The sequence below is a fragment of the Nicotiana sylvestris genome, chromosome 9 (genome assembly GCF_000393655.2).
Source record: "Nicotiana sylvestris chromosome 9, ASM39365v2, whole genome shotgun sequence".
In the NCBI taxonomy this organism is placed as follows: Eukaryota; Viridiplantae; Streptophyta; class Magnoliopsida; order Solanales; family Solanaceae; genus Nicotiana; species Nicotiana sylvestris.
In genome coordinates, this window is record NC_091065.1 from 21724464 (window position 1) to 21742695 (window position 18232).

General features: G+C 42.0%; 2 protein-coding genes and 1 non-coding gene across 3 annotated transcripts; 2 read left to right on the plus strand and 1 right to left on the minus strand.

Annotated features, from left to right (window-relative positions):
* The first annotated feature begins 5446 nt into the window (after positions 1–5446).
* LOC138877323 (uncharacterized) lies at positions 5447–6181 on the plus strand. Its single transcript, XM_070156924.1, has 2 exons — positions 5447–5734; positions 5894–6181. The coding sequence occupies exons 1-2, from the start codon at positions 5447–5449 to the stop codon at positions 6179–6181; spliced, it is 576 nt and encodes a 191-aa protein (XP_070013025.1).
* Positions 6182–11934: 5753 nt separating this feature from the next.
* LOC138878789 (small nucleolar RNA R71) lies at positions 11935–12041 on the minus strand. The gene has a single exon (XR_011402565.1). It is a non-coding gene; the product is annotated as a small nucleolar RNA R71 (small nucleolar RNA).
* Positions 12042–16046: 4005 nt separating this feature from the next.
* On the plus strand, positions 16047–16598 carry LOC138877324 (uncharacterized). The gene has a single exon (XM_070156925.1). The coding sequence runs from the start codon at positions 16047–16049 to the stop codon at positions 16596–16598; it is 552 nt and encodes a 183-aa protein (XP_070013026.1).
* The last annotated feature ends 1634 nt before the right edge of the window (positions 16599–18232 follow it).

Below are 18232 nucleotides of genomic sequence, written 5' to 3' on the forward strand. Positions count from 1 at the left end.
AATAAGGCCAAGTGCCATTAGTAATATTCTCTTATTTAGTGTCATTTTGGGTTGTCTATTTTTAATTAATGAAATGAGGCAATTATTGGCACTAAATTTCTTCAAATCTATTTGTCGCTAGGCCTACCTCGGGCACAACGAGGCTCCTAAATTAGAACATGAATTTACATTCCCGGAATATGTATTTAAATACTGCAAACATTTCAGAACCCTTACTGACTTGTTTACCTTTTGTTTTTCTTTATCCCTTATTATTCCCATTCCCTAAAGGTTGATTCGTACATACTGGCATCATCAGCATATCACACCAGATCTAGAGGCCCTCCACCTTCTCTTCCTCCAAGTAATACAAAGAGCATAGGGAAAGCTAAAATGGATGACTTAAGTGGTATTCGAAAGGAAAACACAGAGAATGCGGAAACTTCAGATGGTCGGAGTACTCCAGCACCAAATGATTTGATTTTACGGTTGGAACAAAAGATACTAGAGTTACAGGGAGAACTTGAGCAGGTCCGCAACTTAGCAAACCTATCCCTCACCCTGAACCTCCCTGATATCAACCAACAAAATACCAAAAACCCAGCATCTCCCCAAAATATACCAAACCAGCATCCACAAAACTCCCGCACCGCATCAATATGCAACTCCACCTCAAAATCTCAATCCCTTACCGATACCAACTCCACCACATCACCATTATCAGACAATCCAATACCCACCAACTACTACCTATCACACTCCTCAGAGCACACCACAAACCATTCCCGATCCTTAAACCTCAACTGACGATCACCACTACACCCAAATCTATGGCACTCACCAAAACAATCCTATATATGTGGAAATCGTACCTTACTCTATTCAACCAATCTCCTATACACCAAAATCCACTAAGAAATACCTGCTCATCAAGAACATGGCTAAGGAACTCAAGAAATTGACAAGTCGAGTTCAGGGTGTTGAAGGAGGCAAATGGATAGAAGGTCTGAATTATGAGGATCTATGCATACAACCAGAATTGGAACTACCGGAGGGTTACAAACCTCCCAAGTTCGAGATGTTTGACGGAACAGGTGATCCCAAGGTTCATTTGAGAACTTACTGTGACAAGCTCGTGGGGTTGGAAAAGATGAAAGCATCCAAATGAAGATCTTTATGAGAAGTCTTACTGGAGATGCCCTATCCTGGTACATAAGCCAGAACCCTAAGAAGTGGGTCAATTGGGTAAGTATAGCATCAGAATTTATGGACCGATTCAGGTTCAACACAGAGAATCACTGGATGTCTTCTACATCCAAAATTTAAAGAAGAAACCAACTAAGACCTTCCGTGAGTATGCTACCCGGTGTAGGTCAAAATCAGCCAAGGTCAGACCAGCACTTAAAGAAGAACAAATGAACAAGTTCTTGGTCAGGACACATGACTCACAATATTATGAAAGGTTAATGGTCATTGAGAATCACAAATTCTCTGATATCATCAAACTCGGAGAAAGGATTGAAGAAGGTATCAAAAGCAAAATGGTGACAAATTTCGAGGCATTATAGGCCACGAAGAAAGCATTGCAATCAGGCGGCATATCAAAAAAGAGAGACGTAGGGGCAGTAATGGTGGCTCAAGGCCTAAAATCTCCACTCACATACCAAACACCTCCACTCACATACCAAACACATCCACCCACATACCAAAAACCTCTACCCACATACCAACCTTCATCTCCCAGATATTCCTAACCAGCCACTGCTTATCACACCTATAATTCCCAACCATCTCATTTTCAGTCACCTCCGACTCGCCAAAACTACCCAAGACCCCGAGCTAACTTTGATCGCAAACTACCCAGACAATACACAACTATTGCTGAACCAATCGACCCGCTGTACAAAAGGCTGAAAACTGCTGGTTATGTCGCTCATATTCTCGTTGTGGCAGTGGAGAACTCATTTCAATGGTTCAACCCAAACTAAACATGTGCATACCATTCCGGTATGAAAGGGCACACCATTCACGACTGCCAAACATTGAAAGATAAAATCCAGACATTGATTGACAACAAGGTCATACAGGCGAAAGAAGCTGTACCCAACATCCGCAACAATCCTCTCCCAGATCATAAGGCTGGTGGGATACATGTGATAGAGATGGATGAAGAATGGGATCCTGAGGGGTCAATCGAGCTTATTCGAGAGGGCGATGACTTTAAACCTGAAGTCACACTCACTCCTATTATAGTAGAGACACAGTCTCTAGTCGAGGTTGAGGTAGTCGCATCAGTTCCATTTGAGGTAGAGGTAGCTCCACCTGCAGCCACACCTATTCCATTTGAGGTAGAAGTGGCCACACCTTTCATAGTGACAGTGTCAACCACACCTCCTTTCGATTCTAAAGCAATACCCTGGGATTACGTTACCGAAGATAGGCGAAAGGGAAAGGCAAAGATGGAAGAATCTGATGCTACACAAGGAATGGCCAGAACTAGAAGGGTCTATACACCTAGACACTTGGGAGGATCGAGTAAGGAGGCCACTATCAAACAACCTGTCATTGAAACAGGACCAGATGATCTTTGGAGGAAAGTACAGGCGAGGAAATACTCCATCATTAATCATTTGAATAAAACCCCTGCTCAAATATCCATCCTATCACTATTGCAAAATTCAGAGGCACACAAGAATGCTTTGATGAAGGTGTTAAATGAAGCTTACGTACCCAACAATATCACCTATGGAGAAATGGCCAACATGGTAGGGCAGGTACTGGAAAGTCATAAGATCACCTTCCACGAAGATGAATTACCGCTTGAAGGGTTGAATCATAACCGATCATTGCATATCACGGTACAATTTGAAGACAAATTCATTGCCAGAGTCCTGATCGATGGAAGTTCAAGCCTCAACATTTATCCGTTGGATACTCTAAAAAGATTGGGCAAGGGTTTCCATGAAATACGGGCAGGAAGTTTGAACATGAAAGCCTTTGATGGGTCTCAAAGGGCCACGATTGAGGAGATTAATCTTTGTCTGCAGATGGGGCCAACTTGGTTCGATGTTGAATTCCAAGTGCTTGACATATCAGCTACATACAATCTTCTGTTGGGACGACCTTGGATACATGCTGTGGCTGTGGCTCCCATACTACATCAGGCCATGAAGTTCGAATGGAACCATCAGGAGGTGATCATTCATGGAGATGGGAGTAACCCCATTTACACTAGACAAACCATCCCAGTTATCTGGAACAGAAAAAGGCTAGGAGTGGAAACTTACCACCACATTGAACATGTCAATGCAGTTGAGAAAGACAAACAGTGGAGTAACAAAATAGAAAGCATACTGGCATGGTCTGGATATGAACCCGGTAAGGGACTTGGGAAGAATCTCTAGGGTATTACTAAATCTATACAACTGAAACGTCATGGTACTACCTTCGGGCTCGGATACCAGTATACATGGAAAGAGTATGATGATTGGTCGCCTCTCTGGCGTGGACCTTATTACCCTCTCGATCAACCAGTGCCACATCTGGGTCAAACTTTTCACCGGGATGATAAAATATGGGGAACAGTAGAAGAAGAAGCATTAGCTGGGCTGAGGAATTTGTTCCTAGAGGATGAGGATATGGATTGCAGTGTAATAATTGAGGAGGAAGAGAAAGAAGGCCTCACCATTCAGACTATGGAAAAGGGAGCCATTCTCAAGAATTGGACCGCCACACTATTCCGGGGCCGCCGAGTCCCTAGGTAGCTTGGCATTTAGCATAATTTACTTCTATTGCCATGCTAGGAATTTCAAGTATTTTAGTAATTTTATTTTAAAGACACATTTTATTTCAAAATAATTGCTCGATTCATCGAGCCGTATTTATTTTTGATATTTTCGAATTTAATCAATGCATTGCTATTTATTATTCATTCTTATCTTTTACATTTTCTTTCTACAACATTATTATTACCTTTCCTGATGAACCAGTGACTGTGACATGTAATGAGACAATGCAACACAAGGATAGTGACTCAGAAGAAGAGGATGAAATACCTGAGGAAGTTGTCAGAGATTTTGAGAACTTTAAGAATAAGCCTAAGTCCAACCTGGACGAAACCGAAGTAGTAAATTTGGGAGACGCCAAAACCGTCAAGGAGACTCGCATAAGCATTCACTTATCACCGACAGAGAAGGAGGAGTACATTTGTTTCTTGAAGAAGTATGAGGATATCTTTGCATGGTTATATGATTACATGACCGGTTTGAGCACATCCATAGTGGCTCACAAGTTGCCTACCAATCCAATGTGTCTGCCGGTGAAGCAGAAATTCAAAAAATTCAAACGAGACATAAGCCTCAAAATCAAGGAGGAAGTTACTAAGCAGATCAAAGCCAAAGTCCTCAGGGTAGTTGAGTACCCAACCTGGCTAGCCAACATTGTACCAGTTTCGAAGAAAGATGGGAAAGTCAGAGTATGTGTTGACTATCAAGACTTAAATAGAGTAAATCCCAAGGACGACTTCCCACTACCAAATATACATATCTTGATCGACAATTGCGCCAAGCATGAGCTCCAATACTTTGTAGATTGCTTCACGAGTTATCACCAGAAAAGTATCAAAGAAATAGAGTTGTATGTTGACGACGCCATTATCAAATCCAAGAGGTCCACAGATCACAAAGCGGATTTGAGAAAGTTTTTTGACAGGCTAAAGAGGTACAACCTAAAACCGAACCCCACAAAGTGTGCATTCGGGGTTCCCGCTGGAAAGTTATTGGGATTCATTGTCAGTTGTCGGGGAATCGAGTTAGACTCGTCCAATGTTAAGGCTATTCGACAGCTACCACCACCAAAAAGCAAGAAGGGCATGATGAGCTTCTTGGGTTGTCTCAACTATATCAGTCGCTTCATAACACAGTCCACAGTCATATGTGAACCCATCTTCAAGATGTTGAGGAAAGATGTTGAAATAAGTTGGACCAAAGATTGTTAGAAGGCTTTCGATAAAATCAAGGAGTACTTGTCCACATCGCCAGTCCTGGTCCCGCCAGAACTTGGGCGACCTTTGATACTCTATCTATCTGTATTAGATGGAGCTTTTGGATGTGTTTTGGGACAACATGATGAGACAGAGAGAAAGGAGCAAGTCATATACTACTTAAGTAAGAAGTTTACACCTTACGAAACACAGTATTCTATGTTGGAATTCACTTTGTTTGCTTTGACTTGGACGACTCAAAATTTGAGACATTACTTCTATGCCTATACCACATACCTCATATCTAGGATGGACCCTCTGAAGTACATTTTTCAGAAGCCCATGCTGACTGGAAAGTTAGCCATGTGGCAGATACTGTTAAGTGAGTTCGATATTGTCTATGTAACTTAGAAGGCGGTCAAAGGACAAGCATTGGCAGACCATCTTGCTGAAAATCCTTTGGAAGGGGAATACGAACCTTTGAAAATGTATTTTCCTGATGAAGAAGTATCATTCGTAGGAGAGGGCATTGCTGAGGCTTACGACAGTTGGAGAATGTTCTTTGACGGAGTTGCAAACTTCAAAGGAGTGGGCATTGGAGCCTTTTTGGTATCAAAAACTGGCCAACATTATCTGGTATCTGCTAAACTCAGATTTCCCTTCACCACCAACATGGCAAAGTATGAAGCCTGCATACTAGGGCTCAATATGGCATTCGACATGAATATTCTAGAGTTGCTGGAAATCGGTGATTCAGATTTGCTTGTGCACCAGGTATAAGGAGAATGGGCCACCAAGAATCCCAAGATATTGCCATATCTGCACCATGTACAGGAATTGAGAAGGAGGTTCACGAAGATAGAGTCTCGGCATGTTCCCAGAATTCAAAACGAGTTTGCTAATACATTGGCCACTTTGTCATCCATGATATAGCATCCCGACAAGAACTTCATCAAACCCATACCAGTAAGGATCCATAGCCAGCCAGTGTATTATGCCCATGTTGAAGAAGAAATAGACAGGAAGCCTTGGTTTCACGATATCAAAGAATATTTGGCAAAAGGAGAATATCTGGAGCATACTAATCATACTCAGAAGCGTACATTTCGGACGTTGTCCAACGGTTTCTTCCACAGTGGAGGAAACTTATATAGAAGAACTCCTGATTTGGGATTGCTAAGGTGTGTCGACGCAAAAGAAGCTTCTAAGCTACTTGAGTAGATACATGCTGGGACCTACGGTCCGCATATGAATGGTTTTATCTTGGCCAAGAAGATATTCAGAGCCGGATATTTATGGATGACCATAGAGAAAGATTGCATCTAGTATGTCCAAAAATGCTACCAATGTCAAGTACATGCTGATATGATAAAAGTGTCGCCAAATAAGCTCAATGCAACAAGCTCACCTTGGCCGTTCGCCGCCTGGGGAATGGATGTCATTATTCCAATCAAGCCCACCGCCTCAAATAGGCATCAATTCATCTTGGTAGCTATTGATTACTTCACCAAATTGGTCGAAACAACATCTTATAAAGCTGTAACCAAGAAGGTCATCGCAGACTTTGTCAAAGATCATATTGTTTGCCGATTCGGAGTTCCCGAGTCCATCATCACTAATAATACCGCCAATATCAACAGTGATCTGATGAAATCCATGTGTGAAACTTTCAAAATCAAATACAAGAACTCCACATCGTATAGACCACAGATGAAAGGAGCCGTAGAAGCCGCCAACAAGAACATCAAGAAAATACTGAGGAAGATGGTAGAAAACCACAAACAATGGCATGAGAAGTTACCCTTTGCACTATTGGGGTACCGCACTACAGTTCGCATATCAACTGGGGCAACTCCCTATTTACTAGTTTATGATACCGAAGCTGTCATCCCAACCGAGGTAGAGATTCCTTCTTTAAGGATCATACAGGAAGCCGAACTCAGCGATGCCGAATGGATAAGGAGCCGCTATGAGCAATTGGCACTTATAAATGGAAAGAGAATGAACATAGTATGTTACGGTCAGCTTTACTAGAATAGAATGTCTAGAGCTTTCAATAAAAGGTTCAAACCAAGACAATTTGCACCAGGATAGTTGGTACTGAAGAAGATCTTCCCGCATCAAGATGAAGCCAAAGGAAAATTCTCTCCCAACTGGCAAGGTCTTTACATGGTTCATCAAGTGCTAACAGGAGGAGCACTCATACTTCCATAAATGGATGGAGAAGTCTGGCCAAAACCAATCAATTCAGACGCAGCCAAGAGATACTATGTTTAGACTGTTTATATTTCTTCATTTCATGTAATTGAACTATGCTTGACCTGATTCCCATTTAAGAGGGGATACGTAGGTAGCCCTATGGGTTCGGTCATACTATAATAAAATTTTCATTTCCCAACTCAGCACTAGAAACTGGGGCAGAATTTTGAGGAGGACCCTCAAAATTCTGGAGCAAGTCTAGCTGACGCCATCATATGCCACAGTCAGAAATTGGTTAAGAAACTAGGGCAGAATTTTTAGAAGGATTCTCAAAATTCCGAATAAGGTTCAACTTTCGTCACTTGTAAACGGCCGAAGGATTATTTACTAAACTGGGGTCAAAATTTTGAGGAGGACCCTAAAAATTCTAATACGAGAAAGCTATGATGTCTATGAAATGTGTTACAGTCACTAGTTCATCTAAAATTACTTGATATTTCACTGTATTTTCTAAAATAACTCTAGTCTCATCAATAAATGCATATTTTCAAATACTACATTTCCGTGACAGCTAGGTGTTACCCAGGGAGACTCAAACAAGGCCTCCAGAACGGAGCAAAGTAAAGCCAACAGACGAAGGCACGAACTAACCTCCCCTTACAAAACTTACAATTTTTCTTTGAGCACACCCACATCTGACATAACAGTAGCATTCACAGCAAAATCACTATCAATCGAGACACCAAACACCGAATATATCTCCAACTAAGAAATATTCTACTCTTATTTGCTACCTGTGCTTTGCATGGGACTAAGCCCTGTCCTGAATTTCGCATGAGGCTAAGACATGCCTCCACATTTGCATAAGGCTAAGCACTGCCTTCTATTTACATGGGACTAAGCCCTGTCCCGATTTTTGTATGAGGCTAAGCCCTGCCTCCACATTTGCATAAGACTAAGCACTGCCTTCTATTTGCATAAGACTAAGCTCTGTCTCCATCTGCATGAGGCTAAGCCATGCCTCCACATTTGCATAAGGCTAAGTACTGCCTTCCATTTGCATGGGACTAAGCCCTGTCCCGAATTTTGCATGAGGCTAAGCTCCGCCTCCACATTTGCATAAGGCTAAGCACGACCTTCCGTTTGCATGAGACTAAGCTCTGTTTCCATCTACATGAGGCTAAGCCCTGCCTCCACATTTGCATAAGGCTAAGCACTGCCTTCCATTTGCATGGGACTAAGCCCTGTCCCAAATCTTACATGAGGATAAGCCCTACCTCCACATTTGCATAAGGCAAAGCACTGCCTTCCGTTTGCATGAAACTAAGATCTGTCTTTATCTGCATGAGGCTAAGCAATGTCCCAAATCTCGCATGAGGTTAAGCCCTGCCTCTATTTTGCATAAGGCTAAGCACTATCTTCTATTTACATGGGACTAAGCCCTATCCCGAATCTTGCATGAGACTAAGCTCTGTCTCCATCTGCATGAGGCCAAGCCCTGCCTCTATATTTGCATAAGGCTAAGCTCTGCCTTTTCTCTGCACGAGACTAAGCCCTATCTCAAATCTTTCATGAGGCTAAGCTTTGCCTCCTATTTGCATGAGGCCAATCATTGCCTTTATTTGCTAAGACTAAGCACTATCTCTCCGGCACTATCTATTTGCTACTCTCTCGGGCTAAGCTCTGCCCTCAACCTCACAAGACTAAGCCTTGTCTTGTTGATTTTAGCATCATATTATTGCATCTCATGGGCTGAAATATTGCCAACTTGTCCAAAGGCGTCATTGTCTAAAGGCATCATCCTCATAGCCGGAAGACACCATGCCATGGCCTGAGGATCTCTCAAATTTTCATATCATTATTCAAAGGCGTCAAGGTTCGGAGGCACCATTTTCATGGCCTGAGAACATCATTTCATGTCCTGCAAATCTCCTATATCACAATTCATGGCCCATGACATCATAGTCTAAAGACATCATCTGCACCGTCTAAAGACAACCTTTCATGGTCCAAAGGGAATTTGCATCACATTTAAATTCTCGCAGTAATATATATATATATATATATATATATATATATATATATATATATATATATATATATATATATTCATATGCATTGTGTTTTAAGTTTTGCAGGTGATCCAGGAAGTAACCGTTCTCCAAACTGGAGCAGCCTTCACTCCGATTTCCGCTCATGACATTTTCACTTTGCCATTCATAACCGATTCCCGTCAATCACCCACCTACTCTATGATTTCCGGATATCTGCCCTTCGTTACACTCCAGGCCTATAAGCTTAACTCTATCCGACATTACTCTTCACAAAAGAACCTTTGCTAAAACTGGCTACTATTCCTATAACAACTCCATCAGCTTCATTCACTGGTGGATCCAGAACCACACATGGCATAATTCCTGTAAAATCAGGGATATGTAGGCAGCTCAAAGACCAGGGTTCTGCCTATATTTTCCAAAATGCCCATTCGGTCAAATTGGCCATCATTTTTTTACCTGAAAACTCTTTCATCCTTCCCGGATAACGAGGGGCAGCTGTTGATACCCAATTTTCCCTTATAATACTTTTAAAATGCATATATACCTCCAAAACTAAGCATTATCATCAATTAATATTTTTTCATAATTTCTAGATTTTAATTAATTTGTTCCAGCATTTTTATTTATATAAACAATCACTAATTACATCACAAATAGTTTTATAATAATTTTGTGGCTTAATCATTTGCATTTGTACCAAGTTTTAATTATCACACAAATAACCACATTTGCATTGATATTAGGCTATATAGATGATATTTACACCTTAATATTACCATGCTTTATCGTTGTTTTATAGGCAAATTGATAACAAAATGCTCTAAATAGTGTTCTTTTGCTTTGCAGGAATTAATCTAAGTGAGGAAGCACTACGGAGCATTTTAGAGTCGATAATGTGAAGAAAACGCGCAATCGAGAAGTACCTGAGCACAAAGAAGCAAAAAATGGACTAAGTGAATTCCACCGCAACCACGGCAGAACCGCGGCAGATCAAGACTCAAGGCAGAATGTTCAGCATTCACCACGGTCGAGTCATGGTCTTGTCGCGACCGCGGTGAACTGTTCACGCGCCAAAAATTTGGGGATCAAAGTGTAACTCGGGGAAAATTTGTCCCAAACACTTATAAACTTTAGAAGCTCGCCCAAAATATGTTTAAGCTTGTTTTTAGACTACTTAGAAGGCAAGAACAAGTGTGAGAAGATCAACCAAACATTAGAGTTTTTCTATCTCATTTTATTTTCTTGCAATTACCCATTATGAATAATTTAGTAGTTTTATCTTGTTTTGTCATGAGTAGCTAATTCCCTAGTCTAGGGTTTTGATGGAACCTATTAAAGGATGAACTTCTTGTTATGTTAATATAGTTTGCCCAGTTTAATCTCTATTTTCTCAACTATGTGCTTGTTGTAGTTAATTGATATGATCCTCAATTAGCTGTGCCTATTTAGTGTGCATAACTCGGGAGAGAGTGCATATTTAGGTAATTGTTGAACAACACCACTCCCAAAGTATATGAGGGATCAATAACTGAGGGTTTAAAGGCGGGATTAGGGATAACGAAGCCTTGGGTGCAATCTAAAATGAGCTGTAATAAATAAAGTCGGATAGCGTATCTCGGGAGAGTGCGACTAGTAAATTATCGTGATTACTCGGGAGAGATTTACGGTAGTAAGAGTGCTCATGATTGATAGACGTGTTTAGGCAAATCTATGTGAAGCATAACTGGAAGGAATTCCATCAATAGGGGAAATCATAACCTTAGATCCTTCTCTTAATTGTTTACAATCAATCATAGTTATTTTTCAGTTTCTTATTTACATTCATTCGTAGTTAGTAGAAACACCCTCAATTGTTATTTACAATGTTTGGAAAGTTGATTTTGTGGAATTTAGTAAGTCTAACGAGAGTAATTGATAGGTTAATTCCTTGTGGGTTCAACTCTGGGCTAAATACTCAGATTATATTTGCAACATTTGTGTGTCCTTTTTATAAGTCATAGTTGGGCGTGATTAAATTTTGACGTCGGTGTCAGGGAACTAACGGTGTTATCAATTGCAATTGAAAGAGATATAAAAATTCTTAGTGTTGTCAGTTTTCTCTATACCCAATCTTTACATTGAAATTTTAATGTTTGTTGACTTGGTTGTACAGGTGCATGCCTAGATACTCAGCGAGAACTGGTGAAGTATTTGAAGCATTATCAGATCCCTAGAAAGTTTTGAAGGCCTTGAATCGGGCCAACCGGAAAAACAAACAACAACAAACAACTGAACAATCTGAAACAGACATGAGAGATCATGAAGAAGACCCAACTGTACCAATAGCGTCAGTGGCACCTCTTGTGCCAGAAGCTGCTCTCTATGACTGGGCATAACCCACAGCTGAAAATCTGGCCACAACAATTTTAGTCCCGCAGATATAGGCTGAATCATTCCAAATCACGAACAACATGCTGCACTTGTTGCAAAACAAGGGACTATTTTCGAGGACACAAATTGAAGATCCTTAACAACACTTGAAGAATTTCCTGTCAATCTGCAAAACCCAAAGGCAGCCCAAACGTAACTCCGGAAGCAATCAAGCTGTTATTGTTCCCATTCTCAATGATAGGAGCTGCCCAGACCTGGCTAAACTCACTCCCCATTAATTCCATAATAACTTGGGAGGAGTTAGTCAAGCAATTTGTGAACAAGTTCCACCCACCCAACAAGACTGCTCAACAAATTGATGAAATTTTGAGTTTCAAATAGAGACCAATGGAGACACTACATGAAACATGGGAATGTTTCAAAGGGATGCTAGTTATATGTCCGCACCATAGTATTCTAGATTTGATGCTTCAGCTGGTGGAGCATTTTTGAGCAAAACATGGAGAGAAGGCCAGGGTCTGCTTGACAAGAAAATTTGGGATGGACAACCAGGAATGCACCTATCACTCCAGTGGTTCACTCAGTGCCCTTAGATCCATCCAACTCTATGGCTGAAAATATGGCCACCTTATTGACACAAATGAGTATACTCACCAAGAAGGTGGAAGAGTCAAGACAAAAGCAACAGGTACACATTGTAGATACTACCAATGTGGGCTTGTGCACATCTTGCATTAGTCATCCAATTGGTAATCAGTGGAATGTGGAACATGATCACCATCACTACCCTGAAGACATGAACTATGTGTCTAATTATGGAGGCCAGAGACAGGGTGGTCAAAATTGGGGCTAGCAAAATCAGCCGTACAGGCTAGTCCAGCCACAATTCAACAATGGGAACATGTGAGGTATGAGACCTCCTAACAATATGGCACCTTACCCAAGACCACAGGGATACAACAGTCAAAATCAGTAGTAGGGGTATCATCCTCCTCAGCTGCAGCATAGTGGACGACAGAAAGATGGGTTTGCTAGACTTGAGGCAATGAGGCAGCAGGTTATTGGGTCTAATGCAAAAATTAGTGAAAGAGTAGATGCTCATGATTCAGATATCAAGAATATTGAAGTGCAGATGGGCCAAATTTCGATGTCTCTAAACAATCGTCCTCATGGGACATTACCTGTAGACACTTAAAATAAACCCAAACGATCAAGGCCCGGAGCAACTGATGGCAGTGAGTCTAAGGAATGGCAGAAATTTAGACGTGGAGAAAGAGAGGGCTCGAGAAAGCGTACAGGCTGAGACACTCATACCCATACCCATTGAGCTAGATGAGTCAACGAAAATAACAGAGGTGATAGTCCAGCCGGCCCAGGAAAAACATAACATTCAGATTGAGATTGAGAAAAAAGTTGAGACAGCCCAGGAACAAGTAGTTGAGGTGGAAGCTAATAAAGAGCATTCCCGAATCATTGGGAAGAAGAGACCTCCCGCACCATTCCCCCAGAAGCTGGCTATGTACCAAAAAGAGGAGCAATACAAGAAATTCTTGGAGATGCTAAAACAAATCCAGGTAAATATTCCATTGATAGATGCTTTGAAAGAGATGTCTGGGTATGCAAAAATGATGAAGGACTTAATGTCTCGAAAATTCGATTTCCAAGACTTGGCCACGGTGACTCTTACTTAGACCTGCAGTGCAGTGGTGACTAGACTAATTGCGGAGAAGCTATCTGACCCGGGGAGCTTTACAATTCCCTGCACTATTGGTAATTTTGTTTTTGCTAAGGCACTTGTGATCTAGGGGCCAGCATAAATCTTATGCCCCTGACGATTTATAAGAGGTTGGGGATTGGAAGAGCTAGACCCACCTCTATGTTGTTGCGGCTGGCTGACAGGACTGTAAAAAGACCCTCTGGTGTCTTGGATGATGTGTTGATTCAGATGGGGAAATTTGTATTCCCTGCAGATTTTGTGATCTTAGACTACAAGGTGGAATTCCCATAATTTTGGGAAGGCCGTTATTGGCCACTGGGAGAGCTCTCATTGATTGTGAGACTGGGGAGCTCAAGATGAGATTTAACGATGAAGAGATAGCATTCAATGTGCAGAAATCTATGAGGCGACCAAGTGAATTTGCCAATTGCTCTCTTATTGATGCCATGGATGTAATTGTAGAAACTGATGATGAGATTCTAACTATTAAGGACCCTCTTGCTGCATGTGTAATGAATTTAGATGAGGTGAATAGGGAAGAACTGGTAGAATGGGTGTTGGCATTAGAGGGCAGAGGGTTCTGGGATAGAACTCTTGAATTTGAGCCCTTGCACTTAGAAAATAGAGAAACTCCTCCAGCCAAGCCATCCATCGAAGAACCACCAAAGCTGGAATTGAAGCCACTGCCCGCCCATCTCAGGTATGAGTTCCTAGGACCTGACTCCACATTACCTGTTATTATCTCATCTAGTTTGTCAGATGTCAAGCTCAACAACTCTTGCAGGTACTCAAGGAGTGTAAGATTTCCATTGGGTGGACCATGGCAGACATTAAGGGGATCAGCCCCGCCTACTGTATGCATAAAATTCTACTAGAAGAGGGACACAAACCTTCTAGGGAACACCAAAGAAGGCTGAACCCAAATATGAAGGAAGTGGTGAAGAAAGAAGTGATAAAGTGGTTAGATGCGGGAATCATTTTCCCAATCTATAACAATAGCTGGGTTAGCCCAGTGCAATGTGTGCCTAAGAAGGGTGTCATGACAGTGATCAAAAACGATAACAATGAACTGATTTCAACAAGAACTGTCACAGGCTGGAGAATTTGCATGGACTACAGAAAGTTAAATCTAGCCACCCGGAAAGACCACTTCCCACTTCCCTTCATTGATCAAATGTTAGATAGATTGGCAGGGAGGTCACACTTTTGTTTTCTGGATGGGTACTCAGGGTATAATCAAATCTCCATTGCACCAGAGGACAGAGAGAAGACCTCTTTCACTTGCCTATATGGCATTTATGCCTTCCAGAGGATGCTATTTGGAATATGCAATGCACCCATCACATTCCAAAGGTGCATGATGGCCATATTCACTAACATGGTAGAGGACATAATAGAGGTATTCTTGGATGATTTCTCAGTGGTGGGAAACTTATTCGATGAGTGCCTAATAAATATGACGCGTGTGCTGAAATGGTGTATTGAGACTAACCTGGTTCTTAATTGGGAGAAGTGCCATTTCATGGTACAAGAGGGAATAGTCTTGGGGCACCGAGTGTCAAGCAAAGGAATTGAGGTGGATCGTGCTAAAGTGGATGTGATAGCAAAGCTGCCCCCTCCAACTTCAGTCAAGGCAGTCAGGAGCTTCCTTAGGCATGCCAGTTTCTACCGAAGATTCATAAGAGACTTCCTAAAAATTGCCAACCCTCTCTGTAAGTTGTTAGAAAAAGATCACCCTTTCTTGTTTTCTGATGATTGCAGGGTAGCATTCGAGGAGTTGAAAAAGAGGCTAGTCACAGCACCCATCATTGTTGCCCCCGACTAGGAGCAACCATTCGAACTCATATGTAATGCTAGTGACTACGCAGTGGGGCCAGTGCTGGGACAGCGGAAAGATAAGCTAATGCATCTAATATACTATGCTAGTAGAACGCTGAGTAAAGCCCAGTTGAACTACACTGTGACTGAGAAGGAGATGTTGGTTGTGGTGTTTGTTTTCGACAAATTCAGATCGTACCTGATTGGCTCTAAGGTAATTGTATACACTGATCATGAAGCTCTCAGGTACGTGATTAAGAAGAAGGAGTCTAAGTCGCGCCTGATTCATTGGGTGTTGCTACTGCAAGAATTTGACCTTGAAATTCGTGACCGTAAGGGCACAGAAAAACAAGTCGTTGGCCATCTATCACGACTTGAGGGAGCTGAAAAATCAGTTGAGGTTGAGGATATTCTGGAAACCTTTCCAGATGAGCAGCTGCTCGCTACTAGTCTTGAGGAAGTGCCATGGTATGCAGACTTTGCAAATTACCTGGCCAGCGGTATAGCTCTCTATGAACTTTCCTCTGTACAAAAGAAAAAGTTTTATCGTGACTGTCGCATGTATTATTGGGATGAACCTTACTTGTTTTGAATATGTGTTGATAATATGATCTGGAGGTGCGTCCCCGAGATAGAACAATCTTCTATTTTGCAGGCATGTCATGCATCAGCGTATGGAGGGCATTTTGGAGGAGTTAGGACAACTGCGAAAGTGCTAGAAGCCGGTTTCTTTTGGCCAACAGTGTTTAAAGATGCACACCAATGGGTGAAGGGCTGCAATGAATGTCATCGAACCGGGAACATTTCCCGTCGCCATGAGATGCCCATGAACCCGATTCAAGAGGTGGAAGTATTTGATGTCTGGGGGATTGACTTCATGGGACCCTTCGTCAGCTCCTTTGGCAATAAGTACATACTTGTTGCTATGGATTACGTGTCCAAATGGGTAGAAGGTGCATCGTTACCCACTATTGATGCAAGAGTCGTGGTGGGATTTTTGAAAAAGAACATATTCACCCGTTTTGGGATCCCGAGAGCAATTGTCAGTGACGGAGGCACTCACTTCTGTAATCGAGCCTTCGAGAAGTTTCTAGCAAAGTATGATATACGCCACAAGGTGGCTACCCCTTATCACCCACAGACTAATGGACAGGTGGAAGTGTCTAATAGAGAGATAAAGAGTGTATTGACCAAGATTGTAAATGCCACAAGAACTGATTGGGCAAAAAAGCTATTTGATGCACTCTGGGCTTATAGAACTGTGTTTAAAACACCAATTGGTATGTCACTATATAAGTTGGTGTTTGGGAAGGCCTGCCACTTGCCAGTAGAACTTGAACACAAAGCTTGGTGGGCACTGAAACAGCTGAACCTAGACATTGAGACTGCGAGCATAACGAGAATCACTGATTGCATGAGCTTGACGAGTTCTGACATCTTACTTTTGAAAGCACAAGGTTGTACAAGGAAAGAATGAAGAGGTTGCATGACCAGAATATTGTTGAGTGACATTTCAAACCCGGGGACATGGTATTGCTCTATAACTCAAGATTACGGTTGTTCCCTGGTAAGCTTCAGTCACGATGGTCTGTTCCATTTTGAGTGGTCGAAGTATTCCCTTAAGGGGCTATAGAGATTGCCTAAGAGAAAGATTCTCACACATTTAGAGTCAATGGGCAGAGATTGATGCTATACATAGGCATGAAAAAGCCAAATGAAGTGTCAGAGATCCACCTAACGGAACCTCAGAGGTCGAGCGAGCCTTAAATGCACTTGTCTGCGTCGTGCCACGACATTAAATCAGGCGCTGCGTGGGAGGCAACCCACGAATGTTGTTGTTAATATTTTTGTATGTAACTTTCAAAAAACAAACGTCAGCACCACGATCGCGGCAAGACCGCGGTAGAGGCCAAGTATTCTGCCTCGAATTCTCTAGACTCATCGCGACTGCGGTGGGACAGCGGTGAGACGATATCATTATGTCTTGAGGCATTAAGCCCACCACGACCACAGTGGGACCGCGATACGATCGCGATAGTTCGGCGTCAGGTAAGTATTTTTTATTTTTTATTTCTTTTCCATTTTTTTTTATTTTATTCAATTTTCTTAACCCACCCCCTAATAATATCAAACCCCCCTTCTTATGCCACCAAAACACCCGATCCCCTTCTCTATTTCCCCATCTCTCTCTCTCTAAACCCTAACCCCCCAATTCCCTCATCTCCTTCTCTTCTTCTTCTTCACTCCCCATACCTCCCCCATCCCACTCCTCTAATTCTCTCCTCCATCAAGGTATGTCTTTCTCCCTTCCCTCATCTTTTGTATTTTATTTTAGTTGTTATGTAGTTTAATGTTTGTAATCGTGTAGTAATATTTTGGTAGATTTTTGTTAGTTTTCTTCTTGTTTTCTTTTGAAATTCGTTTTTAGGTTTATTGGTGAAGGGGTTGTGTGTATAATATGGTGGAAAGGCGGAGGTTTGTGGGTGATTGCTCAGTTTAAGTGTGGGTTGTGATGGTGTAGTAGAACCGTTGATTTGGGGGAAGCTTTGATGTATCCATATGGGCTATGTGTATGATGAAATTGTCTTGCCCACAAGGTGTTTGGGAAATTTCCCCAATGGAGTTATAAGGGCTAATGTGACATGGTTGTGGTGAAGTCTGAGTAACCACTCATAATCACACATTTCACACACTCACTGATAGGAGTTTCTCTGTTTGATAGGTACAATGAATCCATCTAGGAAGACATGCAACACCGGGTCCTCCGCTAGTGGACCGGGAAGCTCCTCCAGAGCTAGGGGTAATCCAGTGTGCCATAGTTTGACAACACGAGGTTTGTCTCCAAACAGGCGGAGGATAGGTACAATGAAAAAGTAGCTAAGAAATTTCTACATGAGGTGCATATTGACCGACAAGCCTTAGAGATGGAATGCCCGAATATCTTTAATAAGTTGAGGAGGTGTCAGTTGGACATCTTCTTCAAGGTACCGGAGGAAGCCAATGTTCAGATGGTAAGTGAGTTCTATGCTAACTGCCCGGAACATGAGAATGGAGTTGTTATTATCCGCAATACACAGGTAAATGCGTCCATCGAGGCCATCCGCAGGGTGT

Coding starts and splice junctions, on each gene's coding strand:
- LOC138877324 (XM_070156925.1), top strand. CDS start 16,047: ATGGATTACGTGTCCAAATGGGTAGAAGGTGCATCGTTACCCACTATT.
- LOC138877323 (XM_070156924.1), top strand. CDS start 5,447: ATGTATTTTCCTGATGAAGAAGTATCATTCGTAGGAGAGGGCATTGCT. Junction 5,735..5,893: donor CAGATTTGCTTGTGCACCAG/GTATAAGGAGAA, acceptor TCCATGATATAG/CATCCCGACAAGAACTTCAT.